The sequence below is a fragment of the Seriola lalandi genome, unplaced genomic scaffold (assembly GCF_002814215.2).
Source record: "Seriola lalandi dorsalis isolate HSWRI2012SDOR001 ecotype SW California unplaced genomic scaffold, Sedor1 jcf7180002054898, whole genome shotgun sequence".
Classification (NCBI taxonomy): Eukaryota; Metazoa; Chordata; class Actinopteri; order Carangiformes; family Carangidae; genus Seriola; species Seriola lalandi.
Genome location: NW_019525450.1, coordinates 32235 through 55925, shown reverse-complemented (window position 1 = coordinate 55925; position 23691 = coordinate 32235). Strand labels below are relative to the sequence as shown.

Here is a 23691-nt window from a genome sequence, read left to right as displayed (position 1 = left end):
CCTCATGTTGACTGACGGTCCCATCGCACGACTTCTCAGACACCAGTGTTAGACAGACATTAGTTTGTGTCCTCCATCCACACAGATGTACTTCAAAGAGTTATATTTATGTGTTCTGTGTTAATATTCATCATTCAACAGGGATCAATAAGAAACTTCAGTCAAGTGTTCATGTTGCAGAAGTATAATTTTAATAATTATCATCCAAGAAATCCTAATATGAAGAAAGTTTACATCACAGTAACACGTTGTGACAGTGAAGAAGAAGAGCACATGTTGGGCTATAAATAATAAAACCTGACACAAAGAAGAAGAAGCTGGAAGGTTAAGTCATAGTGTTTACGAGGCTTAAATCAGTCCAGGTTCAATCGGTCAGTGACTCATCAGCGTCTCCTGCGGCGTTGTGGTTTGGACGTCGCACACTCTGATTTGCTGCAGCTGCACGCATTCACCACCATGTAGCTGTGCTGCGCCTTGGAGCCGTCGGCGCAGACCAGCTCCACCTGCTTCTGACTGGTGGAGGTCTCCTGGCAACACTCACACTGGTGCATGAACTTGTTAGCTGCTGCTGAATATCTGCATGAATACACAGACAACAGCTCAGTCAGCAGTCAGGAAGTTGAACATAAACAATTCTGCATTATAATTTTAAGATCATTAATACAGTTGATTTTGTTCTAACATGGTGTTTATTACTAATCCCATTAGGGGCTGTTTGTAGCAGCTTGTTGCAAACACAACACAATAACAAACAAACAAACCAATTATACATAAATCTGTTGAAAACTCTTAAGTGTGTTTGCAGATTAAACAGAAAAAAAATGGACTCACATGGACGAGCTTCCACAGTGTCCGGAGCAGGACGTCATGTTGACCGGCTGCGCGCTCTTACAGCCGTTCACCTCGATGACTGTCGGCTCGCTCTGGACCTCACACACACTCCGGATCTTACCTGGAACACACAGCAGCTGTTAGACTCCAACACTAACACACGATACACAGCTCCGTCCTTTAAAACATGCTGATGATATTAAGTTTAGTCCTTGTTGTTCAAATACTGTGACTCCACCAACTTACAGGATTTGCAACATCCATTAGCGTCGGTTGTCTCGGTGCCCTAGAGGAAGAAGAAGACACGTTATGTTGTGTGTTAGATGCAGACAGTTCATGTGAGGGGGTGGGACAGTGGACGGGGGGTAAAATCAGCAGGTTAGATAAACTCACAGGTTCGCAGTCCAAGGGGTTAAAGGGAGGACAATTGCTCTTGGTTTCCTTGGTAACAGGCTGTCCATTGATATCCTCACAGGTATATACCACACACTTGTCATCAGAGGGTACAAAAGTGTTGTTGACCTATACCAACAGGGAGAACAGAAGCTACAGTAAGTCACATGGTCAACACAGAGATCATCTTTTATTCTCTTTGGCTCATCTACAAACTTTTCTGAAGGAGAAACTGACAAGAACTGACACCGGCAAATGTGATGAAGCTGATATTAAAAGGCTCTGATATTAAATAGTTGTCATGTTTTGAAACAAGGCGAGTCTTATTTTTAACTTTAAGAATTCAATTAATTTAAGAATTCAATTAAATTATCTGTATCTCTTTGTCTTACTTTCATTTACAAATACCTACATTTTTAATCGGTAAAAGGAGCTAACATCCCTTCTCTCATATCCTTGGCTGCAAGAAATGTGAGGTAACCCACACACAGTTTACTGACCTCAATGACTTGCGTGGTGTTGTCAGGTGTGGTGAAAATACAGCTCTTCTGAACACAGGTCCCGCAGCACTTGTCATGTGAAGTCTGATATTCATAACCCTGAAGACAGAGAGAGAGAGAAGGAGAGAAGGCAGAGAGAAAAGAAGAAGAAATAAACTCTTTTGGCTTCATAAGAAAATGTTACAGTGTCTGTCTTAAAACCATGTTTAACTCATTTCAATGCAACCTCTTCAGATTCTGCCACTGGAACATTGGAAAATCTTTATTCCTCATTATTCTTTGGTTCCCAACGATGGAACTTTCTGAAAAGCTGGAACATGATTCTGGGATTTTCTTGCTACAGTATTCTGAGGTATGTGAGTTTACGTCACTGCTGGACAGTGCATTCTAACACCTTAGTATTTGGGCTGCAAGCCAGGAGTTTGCGGGCTACCTGAATGTTGGATTTCTCTTCATTATTTATTCATTTCTGATTTATTTTAGACAGAAAATGTCACTAAAATGCCACTGTATATTTATATTTTTTCATGTCTGTGTCATATTCAGATTCAGCCTCAACACGCTGTTGTCATGTAATGTTACAGGTATGATGTCAATGTGACATCAACAGGTCTTTTTTCTCTGTCTATTTTTGCTGGGTGCCGCACGTCATGAAAAATAGGCAAGACGGTGAATCTCGAGATCATGCGAGGAAATTCCAAACTGCTACAACCACAATTTTTGAAATGGGAAGGTCACTGAAAATGCCATGTCAGTTCCCGGATGAGCATAATGTCGTAAACAGTCAGGATGAGAACGCACAAGTTAATGACCCCGGCAAACCCTGAAAAGCGACTGCTGGTCAGAAAGAGTCACCCTGCCATGTTTATAGAGGTGTGCTTGAAGGAAATCTTCACACTAGATTGATTGATCTACCAAATTAAGTGTCCACCTCGTGTGAGTGAAACTTCTGTGTCAGAATGAACTTACTTTTGAGCAGGTTGTGTTGCAGACAAGAGGTTTGCAGTTAATGATGTTCAGCTTTGTGGTGGGATCCACCTCGGGGCCACAGTAACAGTCCTGGCAGGGCCCGGGGTCAGACGACCCTTGTGATGTAGTTTCCTGTTTGGCTTCCTCTCCTGATGATGCTGCTGTTGTTCCTGATGATTGTCCTGTTCCTGATGATTGTCCTGTTCCTGATGATTGTCCTGTTCTTGATGATTGTCCTGTTCCTGATGATTGTCCTCTTCCTGATGATGCTGCTGTTGTTCCTGATGATTGTCCTGTTCCTGATGATTGTCCTGTTCCTGATGATGCTTCTGATGGTGATTTTGATGGTGATGCCAGTGGAGGTTCTGATGGTGTTTGTGGTGTTGGTATCTTGGCACCAGGCTGCAAATGATCAAAAGATCAATGCTTCACTCTCAAACATCAGTTCAGTCTTGAATCAGTACAAATTAAACATCAAGTGTAGTGTTTTGTTGGCTGTATTGTTTTGTCGAGCCAGTGGTTTCTTCTGGTCATGTTGCACTTTACTGCACCTTATGTGCAACAACTGGATAAACAGCTGGAAAAAAGACTCTACTTCAAGGTAAGTATCAGGGAAAATGATGACACACGTACAGGTTACCATGGTCACCAAATGATCTTGGATAATGGGTCGTTTACTCAGAAACCACCTTTAGTAGTTGTCTTGGTGTGCTTGTTTACTCCACACCAGAGGTTAAATAGGAAATCAAACAAACAAAACCAACATACCAGAGTTAGTTTGAACCTGGCCAAATATTTAAAAAACCCCTAAAGCTGAACCGGGGGCTGTTTGTGTTATTATTCACACCTACGACACTTTCATCCTGTTCAGATGGACAAATACAGACCCACACTCCAGGTGAACCCAGTACTGTGATATAGAAAGTGACATGTATCAATCGATCAATCTACTCATCATAGCAACTGTCAAGAAAACCATCTCCTCTATCATTTTGTAACCATGGCAACACATATGCATGTCAACGTGCTTCTGAAGGATTTTGGGATGTTATTTGACAGCAGCTATCATTCTTGTCCTGTTTCTTCCTGTTTGTTGTAATTCATGACAGATAAGGTCCAGTTTCAGTCTTTTGGATTTACCTGCTCTGTCTTTCAGCATTTTCTGGACACTTTTCAGACCCTGTGTGTCCTCATCTGTCCACCAGAGGTCCCTCATGAGTTTCTGTCTGTTACCAGACCCTTCTCCTACCAGCACAACTGTCACCTGTTCCCTCATTTAGCCCCACAGTATGAATAGTAGTCATTCCCTCCCTCTGCTCTGCCTGCCTGTGTCTGTATTTGGACCCTCCTCCCTGTTGTACCTGAAGTTGACAGATATGTTGATGAGTTTGGACTGTGTGCTTACCTTGTATTCCTTCATGTCATAGACACACACACCTTTAGGAACTGTAGGGACAAATAAAGAGACACTAGTTTATTAGTGATTGAGATGTGTGGTTAATCGACCTCTGTAAACATACGCATATAAAATGTAATTCTGTGGTGAGACAATAAACAGCATTTCCCCCCAAATTGTTGCTCTAAACATGTGTGACAAAGATTTAACTCTAACAATAAAAGGTGAGGAGTTATTGACTCCTACAAATCGGCACTAGATAACTGAACTGATACGTGTTTCCTTTTATTGATGCTTTCTCTCCTTAAACAGAAAATGCATCAGAATCAGCTACATGCTTCTGATATTGGAAATGTTTCCTTAACATCTTAACATCGTCTTTTTCAGACAAAGGGAATCAAACCTACATATGCAAAACCTTGATGAGAAATGTGCAGACTACAGTACCTGCTTTTGTGTTTTAAAATAACTAGAATACACAGGACGGAAACTGTGTTGTAAATATTTTACCCTGAGAAATCAGAATAAGATAAAATTTCTGTTTCTGTCTGTGTGTCTCAGCTCGTACAGGCTCTCTGTGGCATGTGTCTTTAGGACCGGCAGTAGTTCTGTACATATTGTACACTAGCAGACAACATCATGTTGACAGATAGAGTCACATACCGCACTCATAGGACTGGCAGCAAGTGCCTTTGGTGGTGTTGAGTCTGAAGCCCAGTGGGCAGGTGATGACAGCAGGGCACAGGTTCACGTTACATTCTGTTGAGACAGAAGAAGAAGATTTATAAACATGTTTCACCGTACAGAAAAGAACTGAAACCACCGGTTACTAGAAGAAAAATATTCTTTCCATCTAAAACATGTGTTTTTCCTTTGGAGAGCAGCCAGCTGCTCTGTGGTAGGTTCTTGGTTAAGAAATGAGTGAAAACAAGTAACAAGTAAAGCAAGACCCAATCTCCACCTGGTATTAACATGCAGTATGTAATTCAATATCACCTGAATAATGGCATCTGATCACAAATTTTTGCAATGACATCTGGTATTGATAAGAGTTCTCATTATATCTGCCCTGCCTACACTGTGATTGGATTTCTAAAAGATAATTAGTTAGGACTGTCAACAAAAATGCTGGGTCTCAGGTGAGGTGAAGCCTCTGTGTTGACTCTGCTTTTTTTCCCTTAGCACATGAAGAGCTGCAGGTCGGTCACCTTTCAACCTGTTGGGAGGACTTTCAGGAATCAATCAGCATTTTGGGAAACACACTAGAGGCAGAAATTACAAATCCCATTGCTGACTGTTTTGTTCCGTTCAAAAATTTGTAGACACTGACTGTGAAGCTCACTCAGTTTTTCTGAGCTAAGCAAACGCATCTGTTTACATACACTTCATGTGGCAGTAAGTTCAGTCTGCTGCTGCTCCAAACTATTGTGTCCAATTCATGTCTGTGTGTTATTTACAGAGCTGGAGTCAGGGCATGGTTACCTCTACCTTAACATAAAGACTGGAAACAGCTGACCTGAGTGTCCTAGGCTCACTCAGTAACATGCTCTATCTCATGTTTAATCCTACACAAACAGAAAATGTTAAACAATTACTTGAGATGAGATGAGACCATCTCTAGATGTGGTCTGGCAAATCCAGTTGATGGAGGTTACACATGCAGATGCAGACCACATGTTACTATCAGGTGTAGAGTGGGTATAAGATAAGATAAGTAATTAAAAGAAATCCTGTGTGTTAATCAGAGGCAGATGTTACTGTATTCATCTTTCACTTTGTTGAAGGCACAAATCATCCATTTCTGAGACACTACAACTGACCACATGACTGTGTTGTGCAGCAGTCGTCTGTCTTGTTGACCAGCTGCTGGCCAGGCTCGCTGCAGCTGGGGCTCTGTGCCGTGGAGCACTTGATGGGCTCACACTGGATGCTCATGGAGTCCTCGTCACACACACAGTTGTTGCAGCCACTTTTCCACGTCTCATTAGGCTGGTTAAGAGACAGGAACCAGTTCAGACACACAGCTCGAGCTTTGCTAGTGTACATGAATGTATGTTTTAGTCAGAGTTCTCACCTGTTTTGGTTTTCCATCAGGTCCAACACAATCTGAAATTCACAAAAAAAGTGTTTGTAGATTTGTATGTGACAGCTGATACTTTTGTGAAAAATATTCACACAAAAAAAAAAAGGATCTCTTACCGCAGGAGGTAACACATTCGTCATGGACAGTGTTGAATAAGGTGGTGCCATGAGGACAGAAGCAGCCCTCCTTAGTGTAGTTAGTGGATGTGTTGCCATCAGCCTGGAACTTCTTGTTGTATCTGATGTCAGAAATAAAACGACTTGTTGTTACAGTGGTGAGGAGCCTTGAAATGTTTTGAAAGATTGTCACATGATGAAGAATTCTCCAAACTGTTACACCTAAATATGGTAATAGTTTTTTGTAGTGTGTCTTTAAGAGCATAATCAAGTCTCTGTCTCTGATAGTTTTTCATTAAATTAAATATCACGTCTAATTCATTGCTTCAATAACAACCTCAATGTGAGCACATGAATAAGGGAAATGGTGCGTAAATGTTACGATACCTAAAAAAACACAGTCTACTTTACCCGTTGTTGCATGTAGGCTCCACAGTGGGGCCACAGACCATGTACACTTTGTTGCTCGGACACTTGTGCTCTGCAAGATGGAGACACGTTTAAACACACATTCTTCAGAACTCCACACAACTTTGGTATTGAACACTATTGATTATTTCTCTCACCACACTGTCCATTAGTAGCGTTCCTCCAGTCGATACAGATTCCTTCATTAGCGCACTCAGTGGCATAGGCCTCCAGGCTGGAGCAGCTGTTATTGTCACTTTTGCAATTGTCGTAAACACAAGACGTCACAAATGGTCCTGGTGATATGACTTTGTTGCACGGTTCAAATACACTGGAGAGGACATACACAAACCAAGAGAGTGTATCAGGAAAAATGATCAGATGACTTACACCAACTGAGCTAAGTCATCAGACTTTCAGGAGCGATCTCTGTGTGCTGCTGTTGCATATAGAGACAGGCAACCATTCACACTCACATTCTCACCTCCTGGCAATTTAGACTTGCCAATTAACCTGCATGTCTTTGGACTGTGGGAGGAAGCCAGAAAACCTGGAGAACATGCAAACCCCAGACAGTTATTTCTTTTTCAGTTTTTTCTTCTGCAGTGTGTTTGGGATCATTTTTGTGTTGCATTATGTTGGAAAATTTCCTCTCCTGTCAAGTGTCTTGGGAATGGCACCTTTTCATTCAGTACCACCTATAAATGTCATCTCCCCTACACCTCTTGCACTAAAGCAGCCCCATATCAACAAACCACTATGCACCACACTGTGGTAGTCCTGGCCTGGTCCACACCAAACACGCTGGACCCCATGTGATCCACACAAATTCATTTGCTGCCAATATATGTCAGGCTTGACTTCATGCAACATTGGTTTCCCTCACCTGCTGGTTAGAAGATCGCAGATGGCAGGTTTGCAAGAAGATGTTGTTGCTTGTATTGTGGTGGTCCTGCTGGTTGATGTAGTCATAGTTGGTGGAGTTGTGGGGGTGACACAGGATGTGCCAGGGACTTGCCACTGGCCTGCAGAGTCTGAGCAGCTCTCCACCTGGCCATTGGGAGAACGGCAGTCATTGTTCTTCGAGTTGTCACAGGTTCCTGGAAAAGGAGAGGCAGCAGGATGAAGGCAGAGCACTCAGCCTCATGAATGAATGAGCCACATCAACACATTTGTTCACAAGTAAAATCAGTTTAAGAGAATCTGTGTTATTCACCATTTTTCTTGTATTTAGCTTTCTCTAAGTAATGACCTAAATGTGTGAATAATCTACACCTCATTTGCCAACTCTCAAAATTAATATTCCAATATACAGATTATCATCATCATGGAAATATACTTTAATTACATATTTTGACACAGCAACTAATACAGTTCAGAAATTCTACCTCAGGGTCTTTCTGCAGGTCTCTGCACAATATCACCTTGTGTTGCACTCAACAGTGCGACAACATTTCTTTCTACATGCTTCAGTTTTCTCTCCTCTAATATCACAGTGACTGTCGAGCCTTTCACAGACTCGTACAAGTCATAGACCACTTTGCTTTAGATGTTTTTTAGCATCTATGTGATGTAGCTTAAACCATTCCCTCTTTATGTCTGGCACAGTGCCATGCAGAGCAGTGCAACAAAGTACTACGACCACATTGTTGCAAAACTTGCCATTTTTTTCTGATTTCCAACAACAGGATCTGAAGTGCCATGCTATGAAATTCATCTTTTTAACTTTTACAAGCTGCCTGATGTGGCAATTCTTGGAGTGTTGATTATGCAAATGACCAAATCGCTCATCAGGCTGAAAGAAGTAATTTTGTGCAATTAAGAAAACTCTTAAACCCACCATTTTGCATACATTTGCATAGTCCAATGAAAAAGCTTAGAACAGAAGAATTGTAAAGCCAAAATCCATGTATGAGACATCATTTGAAAGGTAGCATCTTCTAGTTTCTGAAAATTTGTTTAGAATTGGACTAAAGCCCAACCTAAACTACACCAATTCATACATGGTATTTCTTTGTCCCCACCCATCCCTTCTACATCTTTTCAGAAACACCTGTGTGAAATTTCAGGCCTTCTGGAAATTCTGACTTGGATTTAAACTTTAGCTTTGTTGTTTAGAGTTAAGTGCTCATCCTGTTATTACTATTATTATTATGAATTACGTTCTTCTGGTCGGTTGGGTTGTACCATCTCTGTGAATTGTTGTGTTAACTATTTTAATTTCTCTGCTTTTTCTTCAGTTTCAGAAGTCTTACTCTGCGTCCTGGCAGTAACAGTGCAGTGTCAATAGATGCAACTCTCTCTGGCCATAAGTGCCACCGACATGTTTTTATTTCACACCATTTTTTGGCCTATGAATAGGGTCGGGTGAGGTTCGGGGGTTAAGTGTCTGGGTAACTCACCACACTGTCCCTCAGTGTTCCCCTCAAAGAGGGAATAGGGGATGTCAATGCTGAATGAGTTGCCCTTGACGATCACTTTTGTGCTGATCGCTGGTATCTCCAGTGTGATCACCATATCTGTGCTAGTGAGGCGCAGGACGGAATTGCTGTAGGCGGGATAGATACGTTTCTGATTCACGTACACCTGTAAGACAAGGAGAAAAAACACATTAGATAAGACTGTGAACCAAGCACAGCAGCATGTCTGACACCATTTTGACAGATTAACTGTTAGGTCACAGCTCTAAAAATAATTAATCACGTGAAATACTGACTCTAAAATAACAAATAATTTCAATCGTTGCTTACCGCATTAGTTGTTGTTCCTGAAGTCTTCAACTGAGTCAAAACGACCTTGTAGGATTGGTATGTAACAAAGAGAGACTGGGGGCAGAATGTGCTGTCCGAAGGATCACAGTCTTGTTTTTTTAAGATAATAGTCAAGTTATATTTAGTAATTATCTCTTTGACCAGGTAGTAAGTGCAGTTCTCGTCGAAACTGTATGATTTTCCATCAAATGTCACGAAGTGGGCTCTGCTCCAACCGGTGCACACACCTGCAGGACAAATTTAAAGTAAGAACTTGAACAGGAAGAAAACATCAAGATCACTGTGTTTATTAGCGGTTAGTATCTAGTACAGAATCACTTTAGTAGTTAGTTGCTTTAGTAGTTACTGCTACTCGAGCAAATTTAGTGTAATTTAGTGGACAGTCGGGTGATGGCCCAAGATTGTGGCTCCAAATTCAATAAAAACTGCAGCACATCTTTTCTTAAAGCCATTTTCTTGGTAAATCCAGTTCACTGTGCAGTACAACTGTCACTCATTTGCAGAAGGGATGTTTTACTGTCAATAGTCTTAGCACACAGGATTCCCTGCTGAATATAATAAAAAGTAGTAGTCAAAAGTAGTAACCTTTATTGAAAAGTTATATTTTCAACTTACATTCACATTCGTAGTGGAAGCAGCATTCGTCATCAATCTTGACAGCTTTGCGTCCATTGGCACAGATCGGTTGTTCCACTGTGGGACAGGGAGCCTGTGTCTCCGTGACCTTGCCATTAGTGCACACAGCTGTGGTACAGTTGTGAACCTTCCAGGTTTCTCCATTCTGGATGGGGATTAAGAGACAGTAAGTCATATAGGAAAGTGTGGGTGTGTTAAACAGTAAGCTTTTTCAAGATGCAGGGCTATACTTTAGTGAACTCTGTGTTGCTCAGCCATGCCCAGTATGTCGGCAGTGTGCCAGATGCATGTTTGGTAATTTAATTCCCAAATTCGCATGGTGCACCTGTGGCACCCTTGGATACAGGGTGGTACCAGAAAAAATACAATCGTCATACATCATAGGTGGGTGTATTAGAGGCTGTGGCAATCATGGCCAATCACATTAAGTACTATCACCCATTTTAACCCCTTTTTAACAGTATTTACTGACAGTTTGAGAAACCTATGGAGAGCTTTCTTCATAAGAAACTTGAAGAGTGACAAATGCAGCTAAAGCCCACCATAGTAGTGTAATATAAAGTGAAAGTATGATTTAAAATGTGTAGTATTTTGCATACTGTTTTTATATTGCTAGGGTTATTTATAAAGTATAAAACTGTTGGATTTGACTGGTTTACTTGCAAAAACAATTACTGACAATCTAGAAATGAAAGAGTTGCCTGTTCAATTCTCATATTGTGGCATAAATGTGTTCCTGGTAATGATTCACAAATAAACACACAAGGATGTTTAAAAAAACTTTTTTTTTTTTTAAATATGGCACTTTTTTTCGGAGAACATCACTATAAAAATTATCCTAAACAATCACTATCACAGATGTTGGGCTTCACAGCCACACATCTGTCCTGCCTCTCTCTAGACTGTTTAATGTCCAATTATGGGACACATGGTGAGGCACCAAGAAACTAAACCAGCACAGTTGAGGAAATAACCTCAGCATGATGCAGGAAAATGCCAGTTCACAGGTGTGTCCCTGCACACAAAGAGGGTACAGGTGAAATACAATACTTCAAGTCTTTTGAAAATACAATCACGAATAAAAACATATCTCATGGACAGTATGTCCTACCTTTCTTGGTGGATCCACATCATTGCAGTCCAGGGTTGTTGTTGATGGGGTTGTTGATGGAATGTGAGAAGAAGTAGGAACAGTTGTGGAGGGAGGAGCTGAGCTTGAAATTGTGGCCTTTGTAGAGGTGCTGAGCACTGTAGTAGTAGAATGGGCGGTTGTGCTGGGTATTGGTGTTGTGGTACATAGTCTGGGCTCTACCACAATATTACAAGATGCATTGCAATATGCAATGTAACACCACCCTAAGCCATCAGTGACATTGTAAACCATGTCGCCTGTAAAGAACAGCAGATATTAAAGTTAAGTGCACAAAATGAAAGGAATACGGATTCATAAGCAAGTGTATTTAATAAGAGAACATATAATGTATTACTTTACTTCATGGCATCATGAATAGCATCAAGAAAAATCATGATTATTAAAAAACTAATATACACACTTTCAATTTGAAAAAAAGTCAAGTCCAAGTCCTACTAATAAAAAAAGCATGCATGTGAAAATGAAAAATGGAGGATCACCTACCAGGACGATGTGAAGTTCCATTCATAATACAGGCACATAATGTTGGAGATGTGGTGAACTGTGAAAGAGTTGAAAGAACTGTGGTGCTTGTTGATGGAGCAGTGGTTGAACCAGTTGTGTAAATAGCTGTGCTTGGTGGAAGTGTCTGTGTTATTGGGCCAATTGAAGTTGAAGCTTTGACTGTTGTTCCTGTATTTACACTTGAAGTAACAGTAGTTGGTACTTTAACATTACGTGTTGAATATACAGTTGATGATTGTGGTGATGCTGTGATTACAATTGTTGTTTCTGAGGTTGTTGTGACACCAGGCACCACAGTCGTAGTTTCTCTTAGTTTCGTTGTTTCCTCAGATGTTGTTGTGTGGACTTGTTTGGTTGTTTTTCCTTTACTGGTTGTTGAAGGTCCCTCAGTAGTTGTGGTGCTAACAGATGGTTTTGAGGTCACCACTGTTGTTTCTGAACTTGTTGTGACACCAGGCACTGAGGTTGTAGTTTCAACAGCAGTTGTTGTAGAGGTGGTCACTGGGCCAGTGGTGATTGTGGGTGGTTTTGTTGTTTCAAGACTGATTGTTGTTTCCTCAGATGTTGTTGTGTGGACTTGTTTGGTTGTTGTTCCCTTAGTTGTGCTTAAAGGTGCTTTAGTGGTGGCTGTACTAACAGATGGTTTTGATGTTACAACTGTTGTTTCTGAGCTTGTTGTTGTGACACCAGGCACCACAGTCGTAGTTTCTACACGACTTGTGGTAGAGGTAGTCACTGGACTTGTGGTGACTCCTGTATGTGGTTTTGTTGTTTCAGACTTTATTGTTGTTGATCCTGATGTAGTTGTTTCTACTGGTTTTGTTGTAGTTCCTTTACTGGTTGTTGAAGGTCCCTCAGTAGTTGTGGTGCTAACAGATGGTTTTGAGGTCACCACTGTGGTTTCTGAACTTGTTGTGACACCAGGCACTGAGGTTGTAGTTTCAGCAGTAGTTGTTGTAGAGGTGGTCACTGGGCCAGTGGTGATTGTGGGTGGTTTTGTTGTTTCAAGACTGATTGTTGTTTCCTCAGATGTTGTTGTGTGGACTTGTTTGGTTGTTATTCCCTTAGTTGTGCTTAAAGGTGCTTTAGTGGTGGCTGTACTAACAGATGGTTTTGATGTTACAACTGTTGTTTCTGAGCTTGTTGTTGTGACACCAGGCACCACAGTCGTAGTTTCTACACGAGCTGTGGTAGAGGTAGTCACTGGACTTGTGGTGACTCCTGTCTGTGGTTTGGTTGTTTCAGACTTTATTGTTGTTGATCCTGATGTAGTTGTTTCTACTGGTTTTGTTGTAGTTCCTTTACTAGTTGTTGAAGGTCCCTCAGTAGTTGTGGTGCTAACAGATGGTTTTGAGGTCACCAATGTGGTTTCTGAACTTGTTGTGACACCAGGCACTGAGGTTGTAGTTTCAGCAATAGTTGTTGTAGAGGTGGTCACTGGGCCAGTGGTGATTGTGGGTGGTTTTGTTGTTTCAAGACTGATTGTTGTTTCCTCAGATGTTGTTGTGTGGACTTGTTTGGTTGTTATTCCCTTAGTTGTGCTTAAAGGTGCTTTAGTGGTGGCTGTACTAACAGATGGTTTTGATGTTACAACTGTTGTTTCTGAGCTTGTTGTTGTGACACCAGGCACCACAGTCGTAGTTTCTACACGAGCTGTGGTAGAGGTAGTCACTGGACTTGTGGTGACTCCTGTCTGTGGTTTGGTTGTTTCAGACTTTATTGTTGTTGATCCTGATGTAGTTGTTTCTACTGGTTTTGTTGTAGTTCCTTTACTAGTTGTTGAAGGTCCCTCAGTAGTTGTGGTGCTAACAGATGGTTTTGAGGTCACCAATGTGGTTTCTGAACTTGTTGTGACACCAGGCACTGAGGTTGTAGTTTCAGCAATAGTTGTTGTAGAGGTGGTCACTGGGCCAGTGGTGATTGTGGGTGGTTTTGTTGTTTCAAGACTGATTGTTGTTTCCTCAGATGTTGTTGTGTGGACTTGTTTGGTTGTTATTCCCTTAGTTGTGCTTAAAGGTGCTTTAGTGGTGGCTGTACTAACAGATGGTTTTGATGTTACAACTGTTGTTTCTGAGCTTGTTGTTGTGACACCAGGCACCACAGTCGTAGTTTCTACACGAGCTGTGGTAGAGGTAGTCACTGGACTTGTGGTGACTCCTGTCTGTGGTTTGGTTGTTTCAGACTTTATTGTTGTTGATCCTGATGTAGTTGTTTCTACTGGTTTTGTTGTAGTTCCTTTACTAGTTGTTGAAGGTCCCTCAGTAGTTGTGGTGCTAACAGATGGTTTTGAGGTCACCAATGTGGTTTCTGAACTTGTTGTGACACCAGGCACTGAGGTTGTAGTTTCAGCAATAGTTGTTGTAGAGGTGGTCACTGGGCCAGTGGTGATTGTGGGTGGTTTTGTTGTTTCAAGACTGATTGTTGTTTCCTCAGATGTTGTTGTGTGGACTTGTTTGGTTGTTATTCCCTTAGTTGTGCTTAAAGGTGCTTTAGTGGTGGCTGTACTAACAGATGGTTTTGATGTTACAACTGTTGTTTCTGAGCTTGTTGTTGTGACACCAGGCACCACAGTCGTAGTTTCTACACGAGCTGTGGTAGAGGTAGTCACTGGACTTGTGGTGACTCCTGTCTGTGGTTTGGTTGTTTCAGACTTTATTGTTGTTGATCCTGATGTAGTTGTTTCTACTGGTTTTGTTGTAGTTCCTTTACTAGTTGTTGAAGGTCCCTCAGTAGTTGTGGTGCTAACAGATGGTTTTGAGGTCACCAATGTGGTTTCTGAACTTGTTGTGACACCAGGCACTGAGGTTGTAGTTTCAGCAGTAGTTGTTGTAGAGATGGTCACTGGGCCAGTGGTGATTGTGGGTGGTTTTGTTGTTTCAAGACTGATTGTTGTTTCCTCAGATGTTGTTGTCTGGACTTGTTTGCTTGTTGTTTCCTTAGTTGTGCTTAAAGGTGCTTTAGTGGTGGCTGTACTAACAGATGGTTTTGATGTTACAACTGTTGTTTCTGAGCTTGTTGTTGTGACACCAGGCACCACAGTCGTAGTTTCTACACGAGTTGTGGTAGAGGAAGTCACTGGGCTTGTGGTGACTCCTGTATGTGGTTTTGTTGTTTCAGATGTTATTGTTGTTGATCCTGATGTAGTTGTTTCTACTGGTTTTGTTGTAGTTCCTTTACTAGTTGTTGATGGTCCCTCAGTAGTTGTGGTGCTAACAGATGGTTTTGAGGTCACCAATGTGGTTTCTGAACTTGTTGTGACACCAGGCACTGAGGTTGTAGTTTTAGCAATAGTTGTTGTAGAGGTGGTCACTGGGCCAGTGGTGATTGTGGGTGGTTTTGTTGTTTCAAGACTGATTGTTGTTTCCTCAGATGTTGTTGTGTGGACTTGTTTGGTTGTTATTCCCTTAACTGTGCTTAAAGGTGCTTTAGTGGTGGCTGTACTAACAGATGGTTTTGAGGTTACAACTGTTGTTTCTGAGCTTGTTGTTGTGACACCAGGCACCACAGTCGTAGTTTCTACACGAGTTGTGGTAGAGGTAGTCACTGGGCTTGTGGTGACTCCTGTATGTGGTTTTGTTGTTTCAGACGTTATTGTTGTTGATCCTGATGTAGTTGTTTCTACTGGTTTTGTTGTAGTTCCTTTACTGGTTGTTGAAGGTCCCTCAGTAGTTGTGGTGCTAACAGATGGTTTTGAGGTCACCACTGTGGTTTCTGAACTTGTTGTGACACCAGGCACTGAGGTTGTAGTTTCAGCAATAGTTGTTGTAGAGGTGGTCACTGGGCCAGTGGTGATTGTGGGTGGTTTTGTTGTTTCAAGACTGATTGTGGGTGGTTTTGTTGTTTCAAGACTGATTGTTGTTTCCTCAGATGTTGTTGTGTGGACTTGTTTGGTTGTTATTCCCTTAGTTGTGCTTAAAGGTGCTTTAGTGGTGGCTGTACTAACAGATGGTTTTGATGTTACAACTGTTGTTTCTGAGCTTGTTGTTGTGACACCAGGCACTACAGTCGTAGTTTCTACACGAGTTGTGGTAGAGGTAGTCACTGGGCTTGTGGTGACTCCTGTATGTGATTTGGTTGTTTCAGACGTTATTGTTGTTGATCCTGATGTAGTTGTTTCTACTGGTTTTGTTGTAGTTCCTTTACTGGTTGTTGAAGTTCCCTCAGTAGTTGTGGTGCTAACAGATGGTTTTGAGGTCACCACTGTGGTTTCTGAACTTGTTGTGACACCAGGCACTGAGGTTGTAGTTTCAACAATAGTTGTTGTAGAGGTGGTCACTGGGCCAGTGGTGATTGTGGGTGGTTTTGTTGTTTCAAGACTGATTGTTGTTTCCTCAGATGTTGTTGTCTGGACTTGTTTGCTTGTTGTTCCCTTAGTTGTGCTTAAAGGTGCTTTAGTGGTGGTTGTACTAACAGATGGTTTTGATGTTACAACTGTTGTTTCTGAGCTTGTTGTTGTGACACCAGGCACCACAGTCGTAGTTTCTACACGAGTTGTGGTAGAGGTAGTCACTGGACTTGTGGTGACTCCTGTCTGTGGTTTGGTTGTTTCAGACTTTATTGTTGTTGATCCTGATGTAGTTGTTTCTACTGGTTTTGTTGTAGTTCCTTTACTGGTTGTTGAAGGTCCCTCAGTAGTTGTGGTGCTAACAGATGGTTTTGAGGTCACCACTGTGGTTTCTGAACTTGTTGTGACACCAGGCACTGAGGTTGTAGTTTCAGCAGTAGTTGTTGTAGAGGTGGTCACTGGGCCAGTGGTGATTGTATGTGGTTTTGTTGTTTCAGATGTGATTGTTGTTTCCTCAGATGTTGTTGTCTGGACTTGTTTGCTTGTTGTTCCCTTAGTTGTGCTTAAAGGTGCTTCAGTGGTGGCTGTACTAACAGATGGTTTTGATGTTACAACTGTTGTTTCTGAGCTTGTTGTTGTGACACCAGGCACCACAGTCGTAGTTTCTACACGAGTTGTGGTAGAGGTAGTCACTGGACTTGTGGTGACTCCTGTCTGTGGTTTGGTTGTTTCAGACTTTATTGTTGTTGATCCTGATGTAGTTGTTTCTACTGGTTTTGTTGTAGTTCCTTTACTGGTTGTTGAAGGTCCCTCAGTAGTTGTGGTGCTAACAGATGGTTTTGAGGTCACCACTGTGGATTCTGAACTTGTTGTGACACCAGGCACTGAGGTTGTAGTTTCAACAGTAGTTGTTGTAGAGGTGGTCACTGGGCCAGTGGTGATTGTGGGTGGTTTTGTTGTTTCAAGACTGATTGTTGTTTCCTCAGATGTTGTTGTCTGGACTTGTTTGGTTGTTGTTCCCTTAGTTGTGCTTAAAGGTGCTTTAGTGGTGGCTGTACTAACAGATGGTTTTGATGTTACAACTGTTGTTTCTGAGCTTGTTGTTGTGACACCAGGCACCACAGTTGTAGTTTCTACACGACTTGTGGTAGAGGTAGTCACTGGGCTTGTGGTGACTCCTGTATGTGGTTTTGTTGTTTCAGACTTTATTGTTGTTGATCCTGATGTAGTTGTTTCTACTGGTTTTGTTGTAGTTCCTTCACTGGTTGTTGAAGGTCCCTCAGTAGTTGTGGTGCTAACAGATGGTTTTGAGGTCACCACTGTTGTTTCTGAACTTGTTGTGACACCAGGCAGTGAGGTTGTAGTTTCAACAGTAGTTGTTGTAGAGGTGGTCACTGGGCTAGTGGTGATTGTGGGTGGTTTTGTTGTTTCAAGACTGATTGTTGTTTCCTCAGATGTTGTTGTGTGGACTTGTTTGGTTGTTATTCCCTTAGTTGTGCTTAAAGGTGCTTTAGGGGTTTTGGTACTAGCAGGAACTGTGCTGAATGTAAAGGGGGTTGTTGTAGGCCCAGGGGTGGTGGTAGTCAAGCACGGGTGTATGTTTCTTGTTACAGTTCCATTTTCCCCACACTCAGCTGTAATGCAGTGTCCAAGCCCATCTGTCGTGTTGTAGATTGTTTCCCCATAACTGTAGGTTTTTCCGTTAATGAAGCATGTACACGCTGAAGAATAAGATTATCATATGTTCAGTTTTATACATATACACACACTCACACACACAAACATATATACATATATTAATTTATATAAAATTAAACCAAACACAACTCCGCCCACACCAGTACATCTTTCCCAGAATGCAGGAATAAATTAGCTCCATCAAATGCTTCTTTAATAAAAATAGAAATAGATATATATAGTATATATATATAACTGTACACCTTATTTATACAGCATAAAAATAGGGAGCACGGTAAGAAGGGAAAAATGTATGTATGTGCAGTATATTTACACATATATGTAAATATACATACACTAATGTGTGTGTGCGCGTTTGTGCTTGTATGTGTGCATATACACGATGGACTCTTGGTGGACTCTAGGATCCACCTTTCTAATGGAACAGTGGGTATACACACATTTGTGAATAAAATAAGTGTACTTACAGTTCACATTGTAGCTACACGATATTCCAGAAACTGTACATGAGCTTTGAAATAGAAGGAAATTGTGGTTATTTCATTATATTTTGGCATTTTGTGCACGATATTCAAATGTTCACATTAAAATAAATCATATTACCATATTTTAGCCCAAATATAGAATTTGAAGCTGATCAGAAAACATTGAGTCTGATAGTGTACTTATATAGTGACTTATACATAAAATTATTTACACAAGTACACCAAGTGTACTGAAAGCCAGGTATCGCAACACTCAGTCAATCAGTTTAAAATGTTGTTGGCCAGTAAGAAACAACAGCTGCTACAACAGAAATGGTAGTGGGGACAGAAATGTAAAATGTAAAATACAGATAAACCTAACCCCCACCCCCCCGCACTTTGGACACAACCACTGACTTCAAAGGTGTGTTTAAGTCCAGTCATGTAATATTGTATTTGCAAACCATTACAACAGGCCAGCTTAAAAATCTTCATTAACTATAATAAAAAAATAATAAAATAATAAATTATCAGTACAGCTATAGGGATAATCTCCAGTCTTTCTTGCTGCTGGGCTAGGGCCTGTGACATGTTAGCTTCTGCTGCTGTAGTTAAACACTGTCTGATCAAAGTGAGGTCACTATTGCTCAAAAAAACAACAATATTTTCTTTTCAGTTATTTTACATCACAAAGGCCAGTGTCTAAATGTATGCATCATTTCATACAGTGTGCAAAGTTCTATGATGAAGATGAAGTGTATGAGACATACCAAGTGTAACAGTTCTTTGATGGAACCTTATCTCCAATGCTGTAATGGGTTCCTTTGGAATCATAGCAGCCACACTGGTTCCAGGCAACACACTTCATGGTGTCTTCATCAAAGTAAGGCTTAGTGGGGGGACACTGTGGATAGCAGCCTGCAATACCATTATAACATTTTGAGTATGGCAAAATGATAAAATGCACTTTACTATTTGTCCCTCCCTCACCCATTAACACACACTCCCTCTGGAGCTATTTTTGGCCCAGTGTCTTGACTAAGGACACCTGAGCCTAAAGACATATGGACAGGAGGAGCTGGGTATCAAACCACCAACCCTATCATCAGTGGGCAACCGGCTCTACCTCCTGAGCCATGTGCCCCATCAAAGAGTCCTTGCAGCATTTCAGAAAAATAAATCCCATGCTTAGAAAAAAAAAAAAAAAACCTAAACAAGAACTGCTGGGTCAATATTTATGCCAAATGATCTGTGTCATGTACCTTCCAGGGAAGTGATGAGGTTGGAACAGTTTCCTGATGGATTTCTACATGTCTTCATGCAGGCAGCTCCACATGGCTTATAGTGCCACTCACAACCATCAGGCGAGTTATAGTAGTCACAGAAAACAGCTGCAAGACAAAGTTAATACTTGTTAGCTGTTGTTACAAAAGTCAAGATGTTACTTAATATGAAAGTATATGTTTCCTGGTTTTGTTTTAGCATCCAAGAGTGCCCCTAAATCCTCAAATCCTGCAGCTCAGATGTTGGTGGTGTGATGGTCGCCAAACTTACGACACAGCTTTGGAGTTCTCCATTTAACGCAGGCCCCAGCTTCATTACAAGCTTTGGCATAGGCAGCTACAGCAGTGCAGAGACACTCACAGTCCCCACCGGTGTCACAAGCACAAGAGTCCCTCACGCAAGAATCAAAGTAGGGACCAGGGTCAACCTTGAATATACAATAATGTGTGTTAATAAAGGTTGAGGGTAAGAAAAAATGTTGTCCTATGCTAGTAGTGGTAGCAGCAGCAGTGTCATTGGAAGCAGTAGAAATATTGGTGGTGCTAGAAGGTCAGGGGTCGCCAAAATTGATATAATTTCCCAGATACCATGGCAGTTTGTATGTGTGTATGCATATATGTGCAAATGTGACTGTGTTTGTTATCACCGTAGTTACCTGTGAGTGACAGCTCTGGAAGGTGACACTGGTGATGATGCTACACTGTTTCTGGGACCAGGCTGCACGGTAGCGGTTGGAGGCACAGGGATCACTGATTAGTTGTGCGTTGGGGCAGCTGGATGAAACCCTCCAACTGTTACCAAATTCTAGCACATCTGCCACTGTCTCCTGGGAGCGTGTGGTGAAGTCGTTCTTACTGCTGCCGTCATAGTTTCCACATAGACCGCAGACTTCGCTCTGGGAGGGAAGAACCCGGTGAGAGAATTTACTGCTGTATGATTAGACTGATAGAGTTAAGGCATCTGTTTTTTGTCACTGAATATCCCTCAGGATTGGCTTTTTCATTTTAGGGTTTACTTAATAAAGTGCTACCACTGTTGTGTGTAATATTCCCCATCCCCATGGCAACTGTGCCCTTTGTTAAATTCAAAATTCAAATTTCCATGAGAAATGTTAATTAAGCTAATTTAAAACTGAATTGATAAGTTTCCTCTTGAAGCCAGGGAAACATCATAACAACGGCCATCATAGTCCCAACTGATAAAATGGGTTTGGTATGGTATGTGCTAGCAAGCAGCAACAGGAAGCTATCATGTTTTCTCAAGTCCAAAATTTAAACCAATAACTATACTTTGTGCAGTCAAGATATGCAGATTTGAATGTTTACCTGGAACTGGGGGCTGAGTTTAATGAAAAGACTGGTCTTCTGGTCCCACATTAGAACAAGTCCTGCCTGGATCGTTATCACCAGGTAAATACCCATCTTGTGTACCTGAGCAGGGAGCACTTGGCTGCTGCCCTTTACCACCTGGAAGGTCTCATCTTTAAGTTGGAATTCATTATCCTGTGGGTATCAACATTAAATGAACATGCAGTTATTATTGCACCACATGGAACAAGTAATCAATTGCTCAATAAATCGTTTCTATTTTTTTTCTCTAGTTTTCACCTGAAAGCTTAAATGCTACTGTGTGAATAGGAACTCACTCTTGTTCCTCACAAAGGAACAGATACAAATTGACTACATGGCATTATGAAGGCTGCATTTCATTGGCATGTCACTGGATGTACATGTTGGCTGCACATGTCCAGGATATATTTGCTATATTATGGTCATTAGCATCATAGCATAACCATGGAATTAAATCCTATCATTATTATCGGTCTTAGAATAAATCTTATGCCTCAGAATATGGTAGCAGATAAGGTTTCACTTGCTGACACTGCTGGCTCAGTAAGGCATTGTAAGGTTTATCAATCATAAAGTAATAATTGGTCGAAGCCTTAGTGATTATCATTTGATTCACAACCTGTGTGTTATCAACAGTATTAGTTGTAAGTGTTTGAGGTAGAACAGGTGTGTGAATGTAGAGTTGTTTACCTCCAGGAAGATCTTGATGCTCTTGGCGCAGGTGGTTCCCGTGGTTCCGCATGGAACATTCTCAGTGATAATTCTGAAGCTTCCATTGCCCTGACCACAGTAGTCCTGAGGAAAGCACAGACACACAATGCAATTACTGGACATCACTGTTAAAGTCATAATCCTACAATCCTTTTTCATGAAATCAAACCACATTATTGATACAATTACTGGTTGACATTTTTCTGCAATAGCTATTCATTGTATTCTTAAGTAGATATCTCTCTATATAGCAGGTTTTACTGGTAGTGGCAGATCAGTTTTAAATATTGTAGTGAGTAATGGAACAAAAGGGAGCAGCCACAGTAAGATGTTGGCGAAAGAGCTGCAGATGACAGGATTAATAACTTCTCAGCAAAGTAACTGACTTTACTGTGTCCTGCTGTTCACACCATGTGCAGCATGAAGTCAGACACTGGTTGTTCATCATTAGAAAGCAGATAACTGACTGCCTTTTTTATTTAAACAATGTTAGTTTGTCTGGCTGCACTTCTTAGTAGTATGTCTGAGAAAGTAGTTGCTCAAGGACCATTTGCTGTTGTATTAAATCACATTTGACATTGCCATGGTGAGCAGGACTAACATTTCAAGATTTCAACTTTAACCACTGTTCATCTGCAACTTTACCTGCAGGAGTGTGTATTCACACTGTCCACTGAAGTCAAACCTCTTGTCATCAAATGTGACGTAGTGGCCCTCGCCATAGATCCCACAAACAGCATCACACACATTTTTGGAGCATATGAACTTCCTTCCACTGCAGTAGCTGCGGAGACACAAACCAGACACAAACTTTCAATCATGTAAACCTGCCAAGAAAATGATCAAATTTTATTTATTTTTTTTTTACAGCCGTGTAGGGCATGTTTTTGGGTGGGTATTATAAAAGTATTTGTAATAATTACTGTTAAATTTTAAATTAGAATACAGCAATTACAAAAACATAATGTGCCTAAAATTCAGACAGATTAGATCCATTTACATATTACATTACAAGTAATTGTGTATTAGACTTTTGGCATAATTTATTTTTTTCATTTAAGTGATGTTGGTTGTTAAGTTTGTTTAGTTGTACATATTATATATATTAAGTCTTGACCGGTGACTTTTCTTTTTTTTTCTTTTTAAGTTAAAAACAATAAACATCTGGAATCTTTGTAATGTCTCAGGAATAAAGGAATACTTAGTGCATTCATTTCCATGAAGGTTCATACTATACTGGTATGAATGTAAAACACTGTACAAACCAGGTGTTGCATTCCACAGTCAGTGTCTGTCCAGGCTGGTAGACCTGTCCATTGTGCAGACATGGACAGTTGGTCTCGTTGATGCAGCTTCCTGCTCCATCTGACACCAGGCCATCAGGGCACATGCAGCCTGACGTACAGCCTGTTCTGATCTGTATCCAACCAGAGTGGAGGGTGAGCCAAACAGGGCCTGTGCATGTATGTCTTAATGTTTGACTTGTATGAGTGTGTATGTGTGCTAAGCTGTACTTACGCAAGCCATGTCCAGAGTGCTGCAGCTCTTCTGACACTCAGTCCCAGTGGCCCCAGGTTGAGCAGTGGAGCAGTCGAAGTACGCCATGGGGGCAGCGCATGATGATGAGGCTGGGTAATAAATTATAAATTCACATGAGCTTTATTGGTATTATAAAGGGTATTAGGGTCATGTCAACATTCCATATTTTGTGCATAATTCCTTCCACAATTCCTTTAACTCAGCATCAACTATTTTCTTTTAGCTTTGAAACTTCATGATCTGGAGGAGAATTTTAATTGTAAATTAATTAATCGTTATATAATTTACAAATTGAATTCAGCAGTTAACCACAATAACATTCAAACATTAGTTATATGAATTACAGGGATGTGACTGTCTATAGGTGGAAACCTACATAGTAGCCGTGTTCCTCCTGAACAGCTGAGAGCTCCTTGTCTGCAGACACTGTGAGAACAAGTATGAAGGGAGATGAAAAACAGTTATCATCATCATTCTTTGTCCTTTAATGGATTTCCTTATTCCTCTTAACAACATACTGTCAAGATGTAGACTGGCTACAATGTCCCTACCCAGCAAGTCGTCCAACCTGAAGGACCATATAGGTTGTTTGTTGTCACCT

At 41.1% G+C, this 23691-nt stretch overlaps 1 protein-coding gene across 1 annotated transcript in view; it reads right to left on the bottom strand.

Moving 5' to 3' along the window:
* Positions 1-168: 168 nt before the first annotated feature.
* LOC111672295 (uncharacterized) overlaps positions 169-23691 on the bottom strand; it is a 34645-nt gene continuing 11122 nt past the window's right edge. Inside the window, exons 17-47 of the mRNA XM_087180246.1 lie at positions 23476-23516; positions 23070-23179; positions 22817-22968; positions 22197-22335; positions 21531-21635; positions 20817-20993; positions 20147-20386; positions 19762-19918; positions 19470-19598; positions 18978-19125; positions 18211-18254; positions 16782-17766; positions 11740-16076; positions 11215-11492; positions 10083-10248; positions 9447-9694; positions 9099-9282; positions 7583-7796; positions 6855-7027; positions 6700-6769; positions 6289-6410; positions 6164-6195; positions 5910-6078; positions 4753-4848; positions 4099-4139; positions 2694-3095; positions 1725-1823; positions 1225-1353; positions 1078-1117; positions 832-952; positions 169-576 (exon numbers count right to left, since the gene is read on the bottom strand). Coding sequence (XP_087036372.1) covers positions 384-576; positions 832-952; positions 1078-1117; positions 1225-1353; positions 1725-1823; positions 2694-3095; positions 4099-4139; positions 4753-4848; positions 5910-6078; positions 6164-6195; positions 6289-6410; positions 6700-6769; positions 6855-7027; positions 7583-7796; positions 9099-9282; positions 9447-9694; positions 10083-10248; positions 11215-11492; positions 11740-16076; positions 16782-17766; positions 18211-18254; positions 18978-19125; positions 19470-19598; positions 19762-19918; positions 20147-20386; positions 20817-20993; positions 21531-21635; positions 22197-22335; positions 22817-22968; positions 23070-23179; positions 23476-23516 — 9541 coding nt within the window. The 3' untranslated portion in view covers positions 169-383. The remainder of the gene's footprint in view (positions 577-831; positions 953-1077; positions 1118-1224; positions 1354-1724; positions 1824-2693; positions 3096-4098; positions 4140-4752; positions 4849-5909; positions 6079-6163; positions 6196-6288; positions 6411-6699; positions 6770-6854; positions 7028-7582; positions 7797-9098; positions 9283-9446; positions 9695-10082; positions 10249-11214; positions 11493-11739; positions 16077-16781; positions 17767-18210; positions 18255-18977; positions 19126-19469; positions 19599-19761; positions 19919-20146; positions 20387-20816; positions 20994-21530; positions 21636-22196; positions 22336-22816; positions 22969-23069; positions 23180-23475; positions 23517-23691) is intronic.